Source organism: Pangasianodon hypophthalmus, chromosome 5, assembly GCF_027358585.1.
Source record: "Pangasianodon hypophthalmus isolate fPanHyp1 chromosome 5, fPanHyp1.pri, whole genome shotgun sequence".
Lineage (NCBI taxonomy): Eukaryota > Metazoa > Chordata > Actinopteri > Siluriformes > Pangasiidae > Pangasianodon > Pangasianodon hypophthalmus.
In genome coordinates this window covers 12,679,052-12,699,561 of record NC_069714.1, presented here as the reverse complement: position 1 = coordinate 12,699,561, position 20,510 = coordinate 12,679,052, and the positions used below count along the sequence as shown (strand labels likewise).

Here is a 20,510-nt window from a genome sequence, read left to right as displayed (position 1 = left end):
AGCATTGGAGAAGCGTGCTCAAAACAATAGAGCTGAGATTGATTTTCACATTCAGCATGCTGAGAGTAGCAGATGCTCAGGCTACACTCTCTCACTGCCCAGCTGAAGTTAAAGATATGAGTGTGGTATATGGGATATGGGATAACACACTAACACACTAACACAGACCGTCATAGGCAAAATAATATACAGGACAAATAAACCGAAGAATACTGAAGTGTCCCAAGTTACTCAGAATGACGAGAGAGTTTGAGGCAAAAAAATATATAATCTTGGTTGTAGTCTGACTTGGTGAGTGTGTACAGGGTAATAAAGGCCCTGCTTTGTGATAAAAATTCTGATTAAACCATCACCAGACATGCAGCCTTTCTCCAGATGGAAGCCTTATCCTCTAATCTCTGCCTGATGGAGGAGGAAGAAGCAGTGACAAGGTTTAATCAGCACACAAAGACAATCACACACAGACTGATGGAGAAAGAGGTTGTACATGCAGCATGCTGTCTGCAATTCCACATCCAACTCATTAACAGCCAAAGCAAGGCTGATCTCACTGCAGTAGGATTGCTCCAGTGCACAGGTAAAGGCCTGTCTACATGCAGCACATCATAACAGCTTATGAGTAAAGACTAGTCAAATAGAGCCTGATTCTGGATAGAAGTCAAGAAAGCCATTCATTCAGCAGTTGAATGACTGATATGTGGACTATCTGAGTATTTCTGCAAAAAAATCTATTAGCCTAATATCCACATCTGTATATTGTGCTTAAGATTCAGCACTGTGAGTGGAAAAAACAATACAAATGAAGAGAGCTTTGCAATTATATCCTTGAGGAAACAGAAGGGAAATATGCTTCAAGGTGTTATAACTTCAGCTCCATGTGTTATAGCCTTAAGGATGAAAATGTCTTTCATTTTAATCAGAATACATTCGCTCTACTACAGTCTGTTTGTAAGAGACAAAAAAAATCACACACGAAATGGCCACAATCTGTCACCCCAAAGCACACAATGAACAACCCTGAGGTCAAATGAAGTAGGGGCTATTTACACATTCTTCACAACTCTTTAATTAATACAGGGCGAACAATCAAATCAAACATTTAGTAGCTAGCCCACTGGGCATGTAAAAAAGCTCCAATGTGCTGCCCATGTTTTGGTTGCCTGGAAACTATCTAGGCAAAAACTATCTAAAAAAGTGGTAGCTAATGTAATGTGAGATAATTAGCTATTAAAATGTATTAATACAGACTAAAGGGAATGAATGAGTATAGTATAGCATGGAACACATGGTTATTACCCTCTTCTTATTACTATTGAGTTGCACCACCTGGAAGTGCATTATGTTTAAACTTCCACACCAAAAGAACACTGTTGGGGTTTTTTTGTTTGTTTTTTTTCTTCATCCGGTTGATCACACAGGCTGAGGATTTGTCTACCATTGTAACATGTGTCCTTTAACATACTCCTCATAAAAGCATCATTCTGGGTTTTTCACCAATCAAGCAGCGCAGACACAACAGACATGTAGTCATACAAAACTGAAAACAGTTGATAATCAGATTGAAGTTTGATTGATGCCTTTTCCCTTTATTACTGCCTAAAATAAAATTTAATTGTGATGGAAATATCTGACTGATAGACAAAAGCAAAAGGAGTGGCTTTGTTTCTCAGCCTTGTCTCTCCATGATCTCTCTGTATCTGTGTGTGCGTGTCTGTGTGTGTGTGTGTGTGTGTGTGTGTGTGTGTGTGTGTGTGTGTGTGGGAAGCCAGCTGCAGCCCTCACTGAAACAGAACATATCAGCTGGGCTTTTTATCCAGGCACTGTGGATTTGGCATTGCCTGTATAACCCACATCAAACACCAACACAAATCCTCTTGTAGACAGACATATCAATCCCTGTACTGCAGACCTCCCAAAATTTTTAAAACTCATAGCCCACATGAGGGACCACAAAAGCATCGCAAAGGGTTCACAGTGATTAGGGAAGGAAGAGCCCAAACAGAGCCTGTATTTGATTGTCAGTGTAGACTATACATGAATATCACTCAATACTCAGCAAGAGTTTCATTACAGAAAGCCTGACAAGAAAAACTAGGAATCTAGACACTCTTAAATTTTACCAATTAAAATTAAAATATGACCCAGTGGTTGAAAGCCACAACAGACTTCTGGCACCTGCCCACTTATTTTTAACAAGTATAAAAAATCGTCTTGACACAATTTCACACTGATGCTTTCTGAATCTATTTCGCAAGTGACTTGGAAGCCTGAAACCTAAATGGTGGCATAGAGCCATAAGAAATCAATAATCAGAGCCAGTGGCTGCTCAAAAGGCATTTACACAATACACTAAGCATGTCTCTCTGCCTGAGAGAGTCCGCAGTCCCGAACAAAAGCACCAGGCACTGCCAGATTGGTAATTAGTGTTTAGTAGGTGGGCTGAAGTTTCCATTCATCCCCAGCCAAAGGTGCCTTGTTTCCAACAGGAACACCAGCTGGTGTTGTGGACCAGCTGAACCCGGGCAGTAGCCAATGAGAGGCATTTACACACTGGTCTGCAAAGGCTGCTGGGAAATGTGACACAGATTTGACCTGACAGCTGAGTAAACCACTAGCAGGACAAACCATAGAAGAAGACAGTATGAAAGAAAAGGAAACCAAAAATAGAATTCTCTAATCGAATCAGGTGTTGATCGGGTTTCTATAACAGCAGCTCTGAGTGTAGTTCTGGCCACAATGCAAAACACAGGTTTATAGTAATTGCAATACATTATCATTTCTATAGTAACAGCTCATTCTCAGACACTTGTATGGGAGAAGCAACACATAATCCAAGTCTAATAATAAAACAGATTTTAAAAATTGTTGTTATTTAACAAAGAAAATGTCTATCGATATGGTAAAGCTTTCTGTAAGTAATATTTAAGGAGTCTCAGGGATCAACAGGGATCAGTCAGGAAGCTTTCTGCCAAATGAGAGTCTTTAGGACAGAGCTGCAGAGGTTTTTTTTTGCCTTATTAACTTCAAGAGAGAGTAAAAAGGGGAGGTTGGTGAACGAATGACTGTTTACATTTGCTATAACAATTAAGTAAAAGCAGGAACTAAATTGTCTCATGAATGTTCCACAACATTAAATGTAACTATAAACAGTTAAAAGGTATGACGTGTTGTTCATTAATAAATTAAAAATTACAAACTTTGGCAAATTGTTGAGGAATAAGAGGAACAGAACTCATCTGGATGTGTTGTTATACAAAAATAATTCATTTCGGTGTGGTAACCCCTCGCACTGCCGATTGTTTTCCTATAACCGCATCCGTCGTGTGTTATTCCTTACGTAATTCACAATTATCTGCAAAACAATTTATGCATGCATAATAACACTAGCTCGTTGTATGTTACCAAGTTAATAAACTGTCCTAGCAAGCTAAGAGGCTTTCGTACCTGCAGTTATAATGTATTTATATGTATTCTGATTTCTACTTCCTCTTCAAAACACGTAAAAAACACACAGCAAAAACAAAACATTGAGCCGGTAATATTCAACTAACAAGCAAATGTTATTTGGTGGTGATGATGAAGATACGCTACTTATTGTACCCTTAAACAGCTTACAGTAGTTAGAAGGACTCAAAAAGCATAACCCTGTGATGACTAGAGTATGATTCACAGACTGCATTAGCAGATGTCTGTGGCCAGTTGTTCCTGCAGTTGTTGATTTTACTATGCAAGGCTTTTAGACTAATCCCTTCATAATGTCTAACTTGCCTAAATGCACCACAGGAAAATAAAGGTTCTTTTTTTTTTTTTTTAAACTTAATGGCCTTCTCATATGCCTTCTCATATGATGGGTGTTACAGGGCTTCATTCTCCTAAAGTCAAAAAATGAGTGCCCTCTTAGCCCTATCTGTCCTGAGAGGATTGAAAATAACTCTTCCACTCCACCCTGCAACCTCATGGGCAGAAATAGCTGACTTGGTTAAATGAAATTTTCCTGCTCCATTGCTCAGGAAGGGCGTGTGGCTGTCCAGTCCTGCTTGGTGCACACAGAATATTAGCTTTGACTAGGCTATAATCAGTGTGAAGGATGACTTAATACCCAGAGGCTAATGGCTGAGCCTGCGACTCCATGCCTTGCTAGAAATTAATTTTGCTTTTTTCACCAGCTGGGGAGTCCTTGCAGGCACACACCCACACACAAACACAATAATATAATAAGATCTGCAGGATGGTAGACACTAGAGCTTGAACTTGGAGTGTAATACATGAAAACAGATGGGTCCCAAATGCTGCATGAACAACAAGCCAATACAAAAAAATCAAGAAACTGTAGGTATCATTCATTACGTCTGACATTTATCATGTTGTATACAGACTATAGACACCATCATCACTTTCAGGATTCAGAACACAGTGCCTCAGACCTCACCCTCTTTATCATCGTGGCGTATGATGGCGTCCTGGAGGATATCAGAGAGGGAGAAGCTGATGGAGTGTTTCTTGCGCTGACTGCTGTGAGGTTTGTGTGTACTCTGTTTCTGCAGGGTCCTTTCACGCTCGTAGTATGCACGCAGCTGATCACAACGCATCCGGCGCACCAGCCTCTGCCTCTGCCCCAGAGGTAATGACTCCAGCAGGCACTGGTCTATCTCCATGTTCTGCCTGAAGGCGTTACATAGCTGGAAACAACCTGAGAGCAAAACAAACAGACAGAGATGTTAGGGATTAGTCTAGGTCAATTAGCAAAAAAAGAAAAAAAAGAAAGAAACAAAAAATCTGGCTCAGTCAAACTAATATATAATATAATGCAAGCCTATTATTGCAGAGTATCAAACTACGCTTTCTCATTAATGGCTTTTCCGAAAAGTCTTGTATCACCATTGCCACTTAAATGCCTTTATACATCTTTTATGGTCTCATAAAAAGGCACAATTAGTTCGTAGTCTTGCCTATACCAGTGCCTAAATAAATACACCCAGGATTTCATATTACCCAACATCATCCTGGAGAACACTTTAAATCATCTCAATATAAAATGAACCATTCTAAATAGAAAATCTCACCTGTAATGTTACAACAAGTTGTAAAATCACTATCACAAAATATGACCTTAGTATTATAAGAATGAACGGGAGATACTAAATACTAAATATATACTAAATACTAAATTTATACTAAAGTCACAAACAGCACTGTTTAAAAATAGCCTCTATTTTTGAATATCTGCTGTTTTTATAGCAATTAATCTCTTCTTTCCAATAGCTCTCTAAAGAAGCAGGTTAGCCTACTTAAAGGCTTTCTTCAAACATACTACTATAGTTGCCTTACGTTTCACAGCTTCTGCCCACGCAGTGAGTCACTGAGCTGTATTTCGAGATTTGTGACACGTGATTTACAACACAGATGCTGTTATGCAGAGATCATATTCTCAAAACATGTAGTACCATCGCTGCTACCAATTAATTGTTGATTAATTATTTATAAATTGTTTATTGAGCCAAGCAAGAAGTCAAGTCTCAATGCCAAAATTCTTGCTTTTCAGGTAGAGTACAGTGCCACATTAGGACCTAGCTCAAGCAATAACTTAAATTCTAAACTTTATTTTAATTTTTTTTAAAGAGGGAAAAAAGAGGGAAAGAGGAAAATAGAGAAAGAACTTAAATCTAGACTAAAGAACTCAAATTTAAATCTATATTTGGATTTCTGCAAAACTGCTTTGTGACAATGTCCATTGTTAAAAGCGCTATATAAATAAAACTGAATTGAATTGAATTGAATTGAATTGAATGAGAAAGAGCGCTAGAGTGTATCGGGACACACAGAAAGGTAAGACATGGAGAAATCAAGGGAGAGAAGAAAGTCAGACAGTGTTTACTCACTGTTTTCCTGCATGTTCAATCAAATTTCATTTGACAAAGCCATTTTTCTAGGGTGTCTGTTTAAGCCTTCAAGCAAAGACCCCCCACTCTCAACACACACACACACACACAAACACAAACACACACACAAACACACAGGGCAGCAGCCGCAGCATTATGAGATTGATATCATGACTCAGCATATTCACTACACACTTCTGAAACAAAGTAAAAAGCAAAATGACTGGATCCTAAAATTTAAAAATGTTGACTTTAAAGACACGGTGTTACACTCATTACAAGTTCAGTTATGCCTAAGTGTAAAAAAAATACCTCTTTCTCCAGTTAAAGTTAAAATTTTACCTTGATTAATAATTGAACTTGAATTGCCTGAGATGTATTGACTGCTTATCAACTCATTTGCAGCAACCACAAGGCTGCTCAGTCATTCCCTTTCAGCCTACATACCTCTCCTACTGAGCTGATCCGCCACGTCGTACATTATAAACCCAACACCTCACCCAGACAGAGAGAGAGAAAGAGCATGTGAAAAGACTATATGACAGCAAGATGGACAGAAAGAGTGCAGACCTGGAAGAAAATAATGGGTTGGAGAAAGTTTGTTTGACCTTGGTGGGCCAGCTGAGTCATCGCAATATGTACATCCATCAGCTTTCTTTAGGCCAGGCATAAAAAAAAGTTTTCTTTATGAGCAAGTTGTCTGAACTCTCAGACGCCGCTTTCCTTCTCTATGGTTGTGTGCAGACTTGTAATTACTGCGATAATTCAGGTCACTGGAAGCCCTTCAGCCAGGGGAACCGTGGTTTCAAAAGTCTGCCTTTGTAGATAAATTAGACGCCTCTCTCTACTCTAACCCTCTCCTTTACACTCATAGCCTTTCGTCTTTTGTGTTGTGCTCTCGCTCCCTCCCTGATTCAGTGGCTTGCTGCCAGTATGTAATCCGTAAAACTATTGGCAACACTGTCTACTTTAAAGCCCAAGCAAGCCTTCCGTCATTCATATTCTTTTCTATTCTATTTGGTGTTTTCTTTCTTTATTCTAAGCTGATTCACCTTTTTAAAGGTAGCTGTGGAGTGGGAGATCAGAGCTATACAGATTTGTCATGGTGGAGATGAGATGAGATTTTTATTTAGGCTAATCGAGAACATTTCCATAACCTTACCAAAAATCCACCATGACAAAGCCTGTCATCCAGACTCCTCACTGAACCCATGAAATGATTCTGGGGACAAGCAAGCAGTGGAGTGTTGTTCAGTGTGCTTATAACAGACAGTGTGATCTAATACGGTGTGGAGGGCACTTTATTACTGTGAGTAAATTGAGACCTTTAAGTAATCCAATTTCTCCCCTCCACGGCCATAAACCTCCTTTACTATAGTGTTCTGATATATGGCTTGTGCTTGTCTTTGAATGTGATGAACCAGGTGCTAAACTTTACAGCTCCTTTGCCTGACCCTAGTCCTGGAGTGCTGCAGTACAGCAAACTTTGGTGATTTTCTGAGCTCAAAGACATGGGATTTAACTGACCATTTAATACCAAGCAGTCGGCTGCACCAGTCAAACCTAAGCTCTAACACAGGTATACGGTATACTGCCAATGTCTTTGAGTTATATAAAATAGAAAGAAATAGAAAAGGGAAAAATGTAACCAAGTTACGTACACAGTTTCAACAAAGCCTTAAGTTAAAATTGACACTTGCTCTATATTTGGTGCCACATTTGCCATAAAAATAAACGCCCCCCCTAAAATTAAATAAAGCCTTATAATTCTTTACGATGGTAGTTTTACACTAAACACTTTCAAAACGTGTGTTAGAACAGACTTTATCCTCACTTACAATTAAACTTACATTCAACTGCTGCATCTGCCTAGTGAAAATTGGGTGTCCAGGACAAGGGTTTAGGCAAACATGATGTACCAGTTTAATGGGCCATGCAATTTAGGTTAGGAAGAATACACAGAAAACATTGTAAACATTGTAAAACTTGCTGACATTGTACACCTTTCTCAAATCTGGTCGTTTTTTTTATCATTTGTCTTTAAGAATGAATGCGCCACATGTTATTCTCTAAAACTCCACAATACACATGCAGATAATTGCCAGTGTAAAGCAATACTCAGGTCCTGAAACACCAAAATGTCTGTCAAGTAATAACAAATCCATCCACATGTCTCCCAAAGTGACTGCCTCCACCTGCTGGATCTGGCAATCTTGATAAGGTCATGCGTCAAGATAAGGTCACCCCATCGCTGTTCTCTGCAGATCACTGCCAGCATGATTTTCCTTCCCTGAGACAGAAAGCTGAACTGAGATGCTTATCACCCACTAGCTGACAGAGAAAGCTTGAAGATTGATATTGCTATGGGGTCTAACCGCCCTGAGAAAGATAGGCATCTACTTCCAACCTCTCCCACCTGTTTTAGCGGCTGCCTAAAGAACAATGAAGTTAACATAAGCTGTGAAAAGGCCAAGCTAAGTTGTTTACCTCCCTGCAGTATATGGCTCCTTTGACTACTGTTTATTTAGATCAAAGCAAGAGACCTTTTCAGTTCTCTTTGACCAAGATTGTCAGGAACAGAGTTTCAAAGGAAAGATGAAAACTTCCATAAGGTCAAACCAGCTTCACACACTAGATACAGATAAGATAATGCAATATCACACCAGAATAAAATAAAGATGAAAATGAAACGAATACACCAGCTGGGTGCCTGCCATCAGTGGCTGTGCATGCAGGGATAATACATACACTGCACAGCTGAAATGAGCTTATGACCCAATTCCAGTGAGAAACGGTGCATTGGGACCTATAGGATACACTCCCAAAAAACTAAATATGAAAATGTCTGCAGGAAAGATTCTAAAAGCAGTGAGATTTGTGAGCAGAAGTGTGAACACGAGTGACTGCTTGAGAGAAAGCTCTCCAGAGGGAACAAGCAAATAAGACCGAGTAAAAAGGAAAGGTTCAGATATTCCATAGAGTGTTATATCACTCTCTTAGAAATTGTAGTGAAAATGATATTTCTCATTTTCATATTTCTCATTTTCACATTCATGTCGCCATTAAAAACCTCCTTAACTTCACTGCAATGTTTGTCGCCTCTTAAACTCATGAGCTTTCATTTTACATTAACAGTTTTAGTTTGTCACAGAAATCCTTTTCCCTCTTTCCTATTGTCTCTTTTCTTTAGAAATGTGAAAGTGGTACAGTCGATTCCATCAGTGAAACATGGAAATACAAGGTCTGGATACTGTAAGCAAACAAATCAGAAGCAAAGACAAGGACATGTAGCTGCTGCTCTTGAGACTTGTGTTGACACTGGCATTTTAGAAACAGGCATCTGCTCTGAAGGTTTTTCTTGAAGGCAGAGACACTGTTTTCACTTCCAACTCCCAACTGCAGCCATTTGACAGTTGATCCAACAAACGAATTTTGTTTACTACCCGCTGGCTCTGACAATATATCCAAATGGCTTAAATTACAGGAGCGTCAGAAAGAATACCAAGAGAAATACCAAGTACAAATGTATATGTTTAGTGAAAGTTTTTCACAACACAATGGCCTTATTCAGCAAAACTACATACCGAGAGAAAAATGAGCATATGCAAAATTTCCTTATTCAAGAGTTTCCTTATTTGTCAATTTCATCTTTGACACAACTCTACAATGAAACTCACAGCTGGTCAGAAGTGGTTTATATCTGAACTCATTTTAGCAACCTGAAAAATGCTTCATTTGCAGTTAAATAATCAAACCAATATTAATATAATCAGTAATTATAGAAAGTATAGTAAGTACACTAAAAAAGGAATATGTGGTCGAGAGAACATCTTGCGTATAGTTGACATAAAAATATTAAGTTTCAAAAACAATTGTGTTAATGTAACACAATTGAATCATGTGCAACCAATGTACGCATTTGAATTAAGTAAATTCAGTGAGGTTTTTTCAGTGTAGAGTAGCATAGAGTAACAACAATGAAAGATAGCAAGTAACCTTAATAATCACTTCTGCACAGAAATCCCAAATGTAGGTAATGGAGTTTAGTGTCTAAGCACAATCATTCATTCATCTTCAGAAACCATTTTATCTCGGTCAAGGTCACAGAGGATCCAGAGCCTATCCCAGGAACAGTGGGCATGAGGTGGGAATAGACCCCGGATGGGACACTAGTCCATTGCAGGCCATTGTGCATACACATTCATTCACACCTAGGGGCAATTTAGAGTATCTATTCTAAATGCATGGTTTTGGGAGGAAACAGAGAAGTCACATAGACATGGATAGAACAGGTGAAACTCCACAAAGACAGTAACCCGAGCTCAGGATCAAAACAGGGACCCTGGAGCTGTGAGGCAGCAACAATACCTGCGGTTCCACCATGCCACCCTATGGGTAATTTGTAAATGTGAGTCAGAGTGCACTTCATCCTTCATTTGAGTACTAGGTGGATTTGTGTACAAGAGGCACCATGAAGTGCTGACCTGGATACTGACGTTTGGTCATCATATGCTTTTTGTAGGTTATTTTATAAATTTATTCATTTTAAATTTTAACACTAAAATATGCCAGATACAGTTTTATTCATTTTGTTAGTCTGCTTTTCTGAGTCTGATTAATTTCTTTCAGTGTTTTGTTTACATGAAATTAGGATTTGTTGATTTGTTCAGGATTTAATTAAATAAAGCTTTAATTAAATCTGACTGTAGCTAAATCTCATCTATTCAAGTTCTAAAACGAATAGTTATAAATGAGTTCACATAAATACCAGAAGCTCAGGTTGGAAAGCAGTTCTGTTTTCTACCTGATTAAACAGATTTATATAAAAAAAGACTTCCATACCTGTCTTTTTATTTGTATCAGCCATGGACAATTACACCTCTAACTTGTCTAATTTTACTGAAATGTATTTTCCCCTCCTCCCTCTTTAGTTCCTTCATCGGATCTTGGGTACGCTGCTGAACACTCTTTTATTAGACCACTATCGCAAAACACCTGCATACATTAGGGTGTGTTTAATGTAAATTAGACGTACAGTACATGAGATTAACTGCCATGTTGTCCGCTGTGCATATTTGTACATACACCATTCCATGCACTCAAATCTGAGCTCATTTCTACGCAGCTTTGATGAATAAGTGCCACCATAGCATGATAGGTGTATATGCATCAGACGTAGTATCAATAGTAAGCTCTTTTATCTATCTACTTCCCTACCAGAGGTGGATATCATATCATGGATATCATGTCTCTGAGATATTCTAACTTCTACAATTTTAGCTTTTCACTTTAAATCTCTATATGACAGTATCCAGGGAAATTAACAGCAATGCGCTAAGCATTGTGGGAAGTGAGGTGATTCATTCACACATTTGCTAAGCTTTCGAAACAGTGTTGTTTACTGTTTCTTTACCAGAGTAAACATGTTCATAAACACGCATACATAACCACACAGGAAGAAATATATGTGTTCTATGATGACTGCAGCTGAAAATTAAACACAAAGCTACTAAAAACTGACAAAATGAACGTCCTAGGCAATGTCATGGCAATGTCAAACCTAGAGAAAATGAGATTTGATAACATTCTGAGCAACAAGACACACTGCTTGCTTCCTCCAACAAAATGTCAGGCAAAGGCAGGAGAAATCTTTCTCATTTCAGACCCATGACTTCTGCTCCCAACTCCCAGCACTAAGCTAATTATCGAACCAAAATATGACTTAGACATGGAGGCAAAGGAAACTAATACACATGCAATAACACCCACAGTGGTATGAGCCAGAGAATTAACAGAAGAGAATTAGCTCATGGCTGGGTGTCTCCCTGTACTCACTATCACTGAGCAGCAGCTATGTAGGACAGTAGAGTAGTGGAACAGTGTATTCTGGGATATGGCACTTCTCTGCCCTCTCTTTCAAATAGGATAACTCTGCCCTCATAGTGACATACCTCGAATCTGTTTAAAGATGCATTTCGGAAGAACAAATAAATCTTACTGCAAATAAGACTGGATTAATTGTTACTTGCATGGGATGCCAATCCACACCTGTAGCTCCCATACTAAAGAAAATACCCGAGGGCACCTCCAAGTGATCTAACTGCAACACTAGGCTTATCTACTCTGCACATTTAGATGCTGATTGTGCACCCTGTCTCTTCCATTTCAGTTTTCACTTTCCATATGTAGCCAATGCTTTCTGTCCTTGTTAACATACTCCTCATACATCTTCCTGCACCTGTTCCTTGTTTTTTTTTTTTCGATTATTCCGCAGTCATTGCAAACTTGCATATTTCATAGCACTGTTTAGTCCAGTCAAGTAAATTCCAGTCTAGTCTTTTTCAGTCCAGTCCAAGCCAAGCCAGCCAATCTAGCCCATCCATTCCATTCAAGTCTAGTCCATTCTAATCCAGTCCAAATCAAGCCAAACCAAACCAAGCCAAACCAAGCCAACCCAAGCCAAGCCAAGCCAAGCCAAGCCAAGCCAAGCCAAACCAACCACTTCCAGGTCAGTCCAATCTATTCCATTCCAGTTCAGTCCAAGCCAAGCCAAGCCAAATCAAACCAAGCCATGCTATGCCATACCAAGCCAATCTAGTCCACTCTAGTTAAGACCAGTCCAAGTCAAAACTAGCAAAATCAGTCCTATCCAATTCAATCCAGTCCTGTCCTAGCCAATCTCAGTCCTAGCCAAGCCCATTCAGTCATTTTTTTCCAAGATTCTGCTAGTTTTATTCTCCAATTCCCAGCTTTCAAGGTGTCATGTCTTCTCCTGTTTTTGAAAATTGTCTGTTACCTGTTTTGTTGGTATGGATTTGCCTGCTTAACCCTATCTGGCTGGATTTGACCTTTTGTTATGGATTTTGTTTATAGTGACACCAACTCTGAATTGTTTGAACCACTTACACAAAATGAGACTGCTACAGTTTCACAAGTAACCTGATGTTACCTAATAGTATCAGAAAAGTTCAAATAAGAGGTGTGAATTTACAGCTCAATTCATATTGCATTTAGAACTACCACTGAACATTTACCTAAGTGTCTCCTTTCAACCATTGGTCCCCTTCTTTCTGCATTTGTCCTTATATGTGAGTGACTCTCAACTGGAGCGTTTTTATCACCAGTACCCACAGTATTCATCGGTCCGTTTAATATACTACAGGGCAAATCGCATTTGCAATTGTGGACCAATATTATCACAATATTCTGTTTTTGCCTATATCGCACAGCCCAAGAACAGAGTATGATATAGTGTACGGTGTTTTGGCCTGAGATTCTTAAATATCACCTATTTAAACAAACAGGAAGTATGCAGTGCCTCTTTTAAATGATTTTTTTTTTTACTAGTTCTTCCAGGATATAAGGTATTGATTTACACTGGCATATCCTACACAGGCTGCAGTTAATAACAGATACATGCTTAAATTAGACTGAATGAATAGACATCTCTTTGTTTTACATGCACACACAAACACACACACACATCAACAGATGGACCCGGGATACACAGACGTTCAGGCTAACATGCTGAACTGAATTCATCCTGGAAGGACTGTTATGGGAAGAGACAGCACTGGATGTTTCACAGGGCTTTAACCTCTCTCATGTCTCCTACACTACTCATCACACCCTGTGAGGTATCTGCAGGAGGAACGAGTCTCTCTCTCTCTCTCACACACACACACACACGCAGAGTGACACAAAGCCGGATGAGTCTGCTATCCTGCTGAAATAAAGCGTCGCTTCACAATTACACACCCACACAGCAAGTCCGAGCCTCATGTATTCTCTCACTGCTTACAACCACATAAATGCACAGCAGGCAAATCCATCACTCTCTCTGCTCTGCTGCATACTCCCTAAACAAAACCACACACAAACACACACACACACACACACACAGAGAGTCCAGTCTGTGTTCTGCTAGCTCTGCACCTGACTGTGCAACCTTGTCTTTTCTCCTTCAGGTTGTGTCTGGCACTGGATGTAAAAGAGTCCCAAGCTGTCCAAATACACTGGATGAGAGAGAGACAGGCAGATAGAGAGAGAGAGAGAGAGAGAAAGTAAGAGGGAAAGGTAGCATTAAAAAGAGAGGGAGAGTAAGAGAAACGGGACCTAGCTGTTAAACAAAAAAAAAATAATGTGGCAGTAAGGGAAAACACTTCGGATGTTGTTATGCCTGATTCTAGGTAGACAGTCAAAAAAAGATGAAAACTTGAGTTTTGGCCAAAATTGGGTTTTTCTACCTACAATACGTTTTCATGCCTCAACTTTAAGAAACCATAAATATATTTCACAAAACAATGTGGAAATTTAATCTTGCCTAGGCGATCTTCCTGCAGAGATCATCTTGGGTAAGGAGAAATCTAAAACCTTGCTAGCTAAGTGTAATTTCCTCACACAGTGAGTTCAAGCTGATAGTTAGCTACATGGCATAAGTCTAATCAACTCAGTTTATAATCAGTTTATAATAATAACGGCTGTCAAAATGTCTGCGATGCTTCTGCGTCTCAGTTGGAAGGGAATCTGTAACTGAAATTTTCTCCGTTTTCACTCTAGGAGTGACCACATTTTAAAATGCTAGAACTTTACTTCTGGTTGAATGTAAAAGACAACCTGTAGTTTTCATAACATCATATAGTAGAAAATATATTTTTTTAAAAAGGGTTTTCCTAGACCATCACACATATGCTAAAGTACTGAAATGTATTGTTTTTTTAGCTATTTTTGAGGAACAAATGTCCACTTAATCACACGAATATATGACAGTTTAGAGATTATGAAGAGATCTGACACTTTAGAGATTATGAAGAGGAATTTTTTTTAGCAAATTGTACATTTTAACATTTCCTATTAGTTAGTATGGTTTTGTTACTAGTTATTATCTTAGTTTACTATGGTTTATGCTAGTGTGTGTGTGTGTGTGTGTGTGTGGGCATGCGAAACATGCAGTGCTGCCTCTTCTCATAACAGTCCTTCTAGGATGAGTGCAGTTCAGTATGTTAGCCTGAACGGCTGTGAATACTTGGTCCATCTGTTGACGTGTGTGTGTGTGTGTGTTTATATCTTGATGAGGACAAAATGCCCACACAAGTGTAGGAATATCTGACAGTTTTGACTTTGCGGGAACATTTCACTGGTCACCATGAGGAAAACTGTTATTTTATTTATTTATTTATTTTTGTAACCTGCAGCTTTAAGAGTAAAATGGCCATTACAGTTAGTTTTAGGTGTAGGTGTAGACAGGTGTAGATTTAGATGTAGGTGTAGACAGGTGTAGATTTAGATGTAGGTGTAGACAGGTGTAGATTTAGATGTAGGTGTAGACAGGTGTAGATTTAGGTGTAGATTTAGTTGTAGGTGTAGACACATGTAGATTTAGTTGTAGGTGTAGATTTAGGTGTAGGTGTACAGGTGTAGATTTAGGTGTAGGTGTTGACACGTGTAGATTTAGCTGTAGGTGTAGATTTAGGTGTAGGTGTAGACAGGTGTAGATTTAGGTGTAGATTTAGTTGTAGGTGTAGAAACTTGTAGATTTAGTTGAAGGTGTAGATTTAGGTGTAGGTGTAGACAGGTGTAGATTTAGCTGTAGGTGTAGACAGGTGTAGATTTAGGTGTAGGTGTAGACAGGTGTAGATTTAGCTGTAGGTGTAGACAGGTGTAGATTTAGGTGTAGATTTAGTTGTAGGTGTAGACACATGTAGATTTAGCTGTAGGTGTAGATTTAGGTGTAGGTGTAGACACGTGTAGATTTAGCTGTAGGTGTAGACACGCGTAGATTTAGCTGTAGGTGTACACATGTGTAGATCTAGTTGTAGGTGTAGACAGGTGTAGATTTAGGCGTAGACACAGCATTAATCATTATGCATTATAATTGTGTCAGTAGAAGATTAGCACAAGGATAGAATGTGCGTATGTGTGTGTGTGTGTGTGTGTGTGTGTGTCTGTGTGTGTGCAATGAGCTGCTGATGAGCAACCTGTCAAGCTGAAAGAAGGAGAGATGAAGCAGAGCATTTTGTGAATGCAGATAAAAAGAGAGGCGGGGTAAATGGACGAGTTTAACAACCTCCTTTCATCCAGCTGTGCCACAAACAATCTCTGAAAATCCCTTTTCTCTTTGAGCATCTCTCTGTTCTCTCTCTCTCTCTCTCCCACATCACACGCTTTGCTTCTTTTCATTCAATCCCCTTTATCTTACCAGTCTCTATCTCTCTTTTCATGTCAGTCCCATCCTTCTTTCCTTCACACACACACACACACCCGCACACACATACCCTGCCGTGGCTGTCAGACTGTCACACTGTTTCCCCGAAGTTCCCCCAGACACCCATGGGAGCTCTCTTCACACCTGCCGCAATCACCGCTCAACTTTTGCATGGCTGCCGCATCCTGCAGCTACTTCACACACACACACACACACACACACACACGTTACAGCTCTTCAAACTGGCACTGAGGATGCTGCTCCATGGCAACATGCACACACCATGTGCAGAAAGAGTGTAATACAGTGAGAAAAAGCCTGCTTTTTTTTTCAGTCTCAGTGATTACAGCAATCCACGCGCAATCCATACACACACACACATATACACACAAGCGCGCGCGCGCGCGCACAAATACATCAATCCTCTGCAGGAAGGCGCGCGCTCGCTGCGATGACATCATTGCCAAAGTGAGCACATGCAGGAGCAAGTGGCGCGGTACTTACAGCATTTGATGAAGCGGTAGTGTGACATGTTCTCCTTGTCAGAGCGCCGGAGCGACAGGCTACAAACCGGCACAATGCAGCAATTAGCTCGCCTTCACCGCCGTGTGCATTATTCACGCGCGCACGGGTTGCAGAGCCGCTTCTCGTGCACCGCCTGCCTGCTTGCCTGTCTCTCTCTCTCTCTCTCTCTCTCACTCTCTCTCTCACTCACTCTCTCATTCCCTTTCTTTCAGGATGTAGCAGTGTCGCCTCTCCTGTAGCAGCGCTCCTCTGCGCGACCATGACCGCAGCACGTGCTGCCGTAATGCCGTTGAGTGACTCGCCGTTAGCCCCGCCCCTAACCGCGAACACGCCCCCTCTTTCCTTCTATCACGGCCGCGTGCAGCCGCCACACACCTCTGCGTTGCCCGTCACACGCGCTCAGACACTCACACACCTTCGCCCATGAGACCAAGGAAAAGGAGGGAAGTGGAAACTAGAGAGAGATGAAAGGAGGGTAGAAATAGGGGGGGGGGGAAGAAGGATGTGGGGATGAAAGGAACAGATTTGGAGACATGAAGAAAGGACACGAGTTGAGGGGAGAGGAATAAAAATGGAGGTTTGATGAAAAGAGGGAATGGAGGAGATGTGGAAAGGGAGCGAGAGATTAAGAGAGAGAGGGAAGCTGGTGCTGCAGTGCGGCTCCTGCAATCCTGACAGCTTAACTTCCTGGCAATTGCCTTCCACCAGCCACAGATTAGCCCTGATAATCTGACCTCTATTTACCAGCAAGCCAACAACCATGACAGCCTCCATCTTCCACTAACTGAGTCTTAAGGAATGTGTGTGCATATGAGAGTATACATGTGTGTTTGTGTGGAAAGGGATCTCATTTGCATGCAAATGTTATGAAACATGTAACACATGCAAAGCCTAGCTTGAAGAAGTTCTCTGATCTGGGATCACATTTAATTGGCAATCTGTGTATGTGAGAAGACTACCCCAAGCTGACGAGCTGCAATTGCAGATAGAGGTTGTGTTTTTGGTGGATTTTACTGGTTGTAGGCAGGAAAATACAAGTTTCATCTGTATGTGTCTATATGTATGTGTCTATATGGTCTGTCCTTCTTCAGGGCCAGAAAGCCATTTCAGAGTTGTACACCTTACTCTGCGGTCTGAGAGAGCAAAGTGTATTAGTCTCTCATATGTCACACTCATTGTTTTGAGTGAACCACTGTCACTCAGAACAAATCTCCTCAACCAATCTCACAGAAGTGGAGGAGTATAGAAGAGAAATGCTAAAGATAAAAATAAAGATGTCAGAAAGAGAGGGGGGGTGGATGAGGAATAGAAAATGCGTTTGTTTAATTATGCATTCCAAATTTATAAAAAAACAAATAGAGACCAAATCCAGAAGTTACCAAGTAGGGTATAAAACAGCAATGTGGTATATTTAGAGGGGAAAAATTGCTTTATTGCATATAAGATTCCAGTTTTGAAAACAATGCATGAAAATGAGAGACATCTCAGGCCAACCAAAAGACAATTGAGGGAAATGGATGAAAGAAGGGGATCTAGACAGAGGCTGAGTATGTCACTGAACATTATACTTTACCCTTTACATGTGTTATTTACCCAAGGTCATGCCTTATAGATCATCAACAACCATTCTGCATCACTGCAGGAGCTCAAACTCCCCTCGCCTCAACCCGTACTACTACCAGACCCCCTGCAGCTATAAACAGCAATGACACACACACACACCTGGAGCTGCATAAAGAAGGAGAGGCAGAGTTGTCAGCTCCTGTCCCAGTTTCAGCCTCTGGAGACTCAGCCCTGAAAGGTTGGGAGGTCAAAAAGGAAATTCGCTGTGACTAGAGAAAAATGAATGGTGACATGTTCCATTTCATCCCTGCTACATGTTTCTCCAGGCTTTAAGTAATAGACAGAAAGGAGCTTTTGGAAGATAGAGGAGACTGGCCTCATGTACAAGGTGAAAAGAAGAACAATGGCATTCTTATGCTATTCTTATGCTAAACTTCAGCATGGAGATGAGGGTAAAAAATCTTATCTGAGGATGACTTCTGAAGCAAAATGTGATTGTCTATGTATAGAGCTACATGTGAAAATATTACAACTGTCAGGGTGTAGACACTCCTGGGAATTGCATATGTAGCAATGGCTGTCAATTTTCAAGGACTGTGCGTCTGGATTCAGAATATCGATAAAAATTTGGACAGAGTAAGAGACATCAGAGGGAGAGACATCCATGGAAGAGCTCTGTTCATATTTTACTTCATTAAATCATATGTTTTTTTTATTTAATCCCTGCACTAATTTTGCACTAATAATCTAATTTCATTTTTGAGTTTTGCATAGAAGCAAAAATGTTGCAAATGTTACAGCAGCGAAAAGAAAAATATCACATCAGATTTTTCAAAGGTAGACACAGCTAAGTGAGCTCACCCACTGACTAAGGTTATAGGAGCTGGATAAAATCCTTACACTTCCTATGAATCACCAACATAAAAAAAGTAACTTCTGTCCTTCTGGAAGATGGAAATGCATCACTGACTGCAAGCATGACCAGTACTACAAGCATCTGCACCATAAATGTTATAGACATTTATTACTCCTTTAAGCATAATGAAAAAGAGATCCACAGATAAAAAGGTCATCTTCTGATCATTAATAACACTAGCCATTCAGTTCATACTTCCCCAGGGCTCACTTGAGGATGTCACTACTCATTACTCAAATGGCTCCTGTTAGACACAGTGCATATTATAGACACCTTTCCTATCAGTTCAAGAACTAGCGTTGAACCAGTTCACAAATTGTCACGTTCATATATCTGTTTGTGTTTCACATACAGGAAATATCAAAGCTTTGCAAGGCCACAGGGTCACATGTTAGACATTAATTCATAGCTATTAAGTAAAGAAAAAACATCACAGGTTACGCTGTTACAGGAAAATAATCAACCACCCAGAACTGTTTTATTACTTTTATACTACAGCAGTTTGCCAAAGAATGGCATGTTGTGTGTTTTAACCATTTATAGTTACATTTAATGTTATGGAACACCCACCATACAAGACCCTGTGTACTTTGTTACTATAGAAAGGATAATCAATTAGAACGAGCTCATTAATACAAAGCTTGCAGCCATTACTAGTGTCAGAGACGCACTGTTACTGAAAATGAATCAACTCTTTCTGACCAGCCAGAATCGAGCATTGAACAGCACTGTGTTTTAAGTGTGCATATACAGCAGTTATCTGGAAAGATTAACAGCATTTTCGTGGTTTATTTAGTCATTGTAATTGCTCCATACTTCTTCTTGATAACTGAGATTTCTGGAAAAAGACAGTATATCTATGTACTAAATATAGTGTTAGCAGTATTTGGAATTGTTTGAGAAATACTCATAAAATTAAACACACCATTTGTTTCTGTTTTTGGTAATGTCTCCTTTAATACCCAAAACTTGTCTTTTTTGTGTGTAATTGAGTCTGAATGTCTAGCCATCTTTGTATCTGGCAAAACCGCCGAATTCTTGCACTGTAAAATACAGCTAAAAAGTAGTATATAGCTATGGAAGAATGATATGTTAATTACTCATAGAGGAAACATTTATGGTTTTACAGTATCCATAAGTATGTAAGTAATGAATTTGTTAAAAGTAATACGAATATGCAATTATTTTACTGTATAACACTGGGTATGAATATGTGTGTATGTGTGTGTGTGCTTTACAATGAGTACTGGCTTTTGTTGAATATTGAAAGTAGATCACTGTAGCCTCAAATGTGTATGTAACATGAACAACATGCAAACATACCTGTATAAATTTGAACACCTTTCCAATTGTTTTTTTTTTTCCAGTGTCCTTTAAGTTTACCATATTTAAATACCCCTTCATTTTACTTGCTCTTTCACTA

The 20,510-nt window shown here is 39.7% G+C and overlaps 1 protein-coding gene across 7 annotated transcripts in view; it reads right to left on the bottom strand.

The window, feature by feature from the left end:
• Positions 1–20,510, bottom strand: part of myo16 (myosin XVI) — a 131,164-nt gene that overhangs the window by 92,430 nt on the left and 18,224 nt on the right. For 4 of the 7 annotated variants that reach the window (XM_026912475.3, XM_026912472.3, XM_026912473.3 and 1 more), the window contains one exon: positions 4,430–4,690. In XM_026912475.3, the coding sequence (XP_026768276.3) occupies positions 4,430–4,655 (226 nt within the window). In that variant the 5' untranslated portion in view covers positions 4,656–4,690. Of the gene's footprint in view, positions 1–4,429; positions 4,691–16,587; positions 17,063–20,510 lie in introns of all 7 variants that reach the window. The other 3 variants (XM_034304625.2, XM_053234023.1, XM_053234024.1) reach the window with 1 other exon arrangement.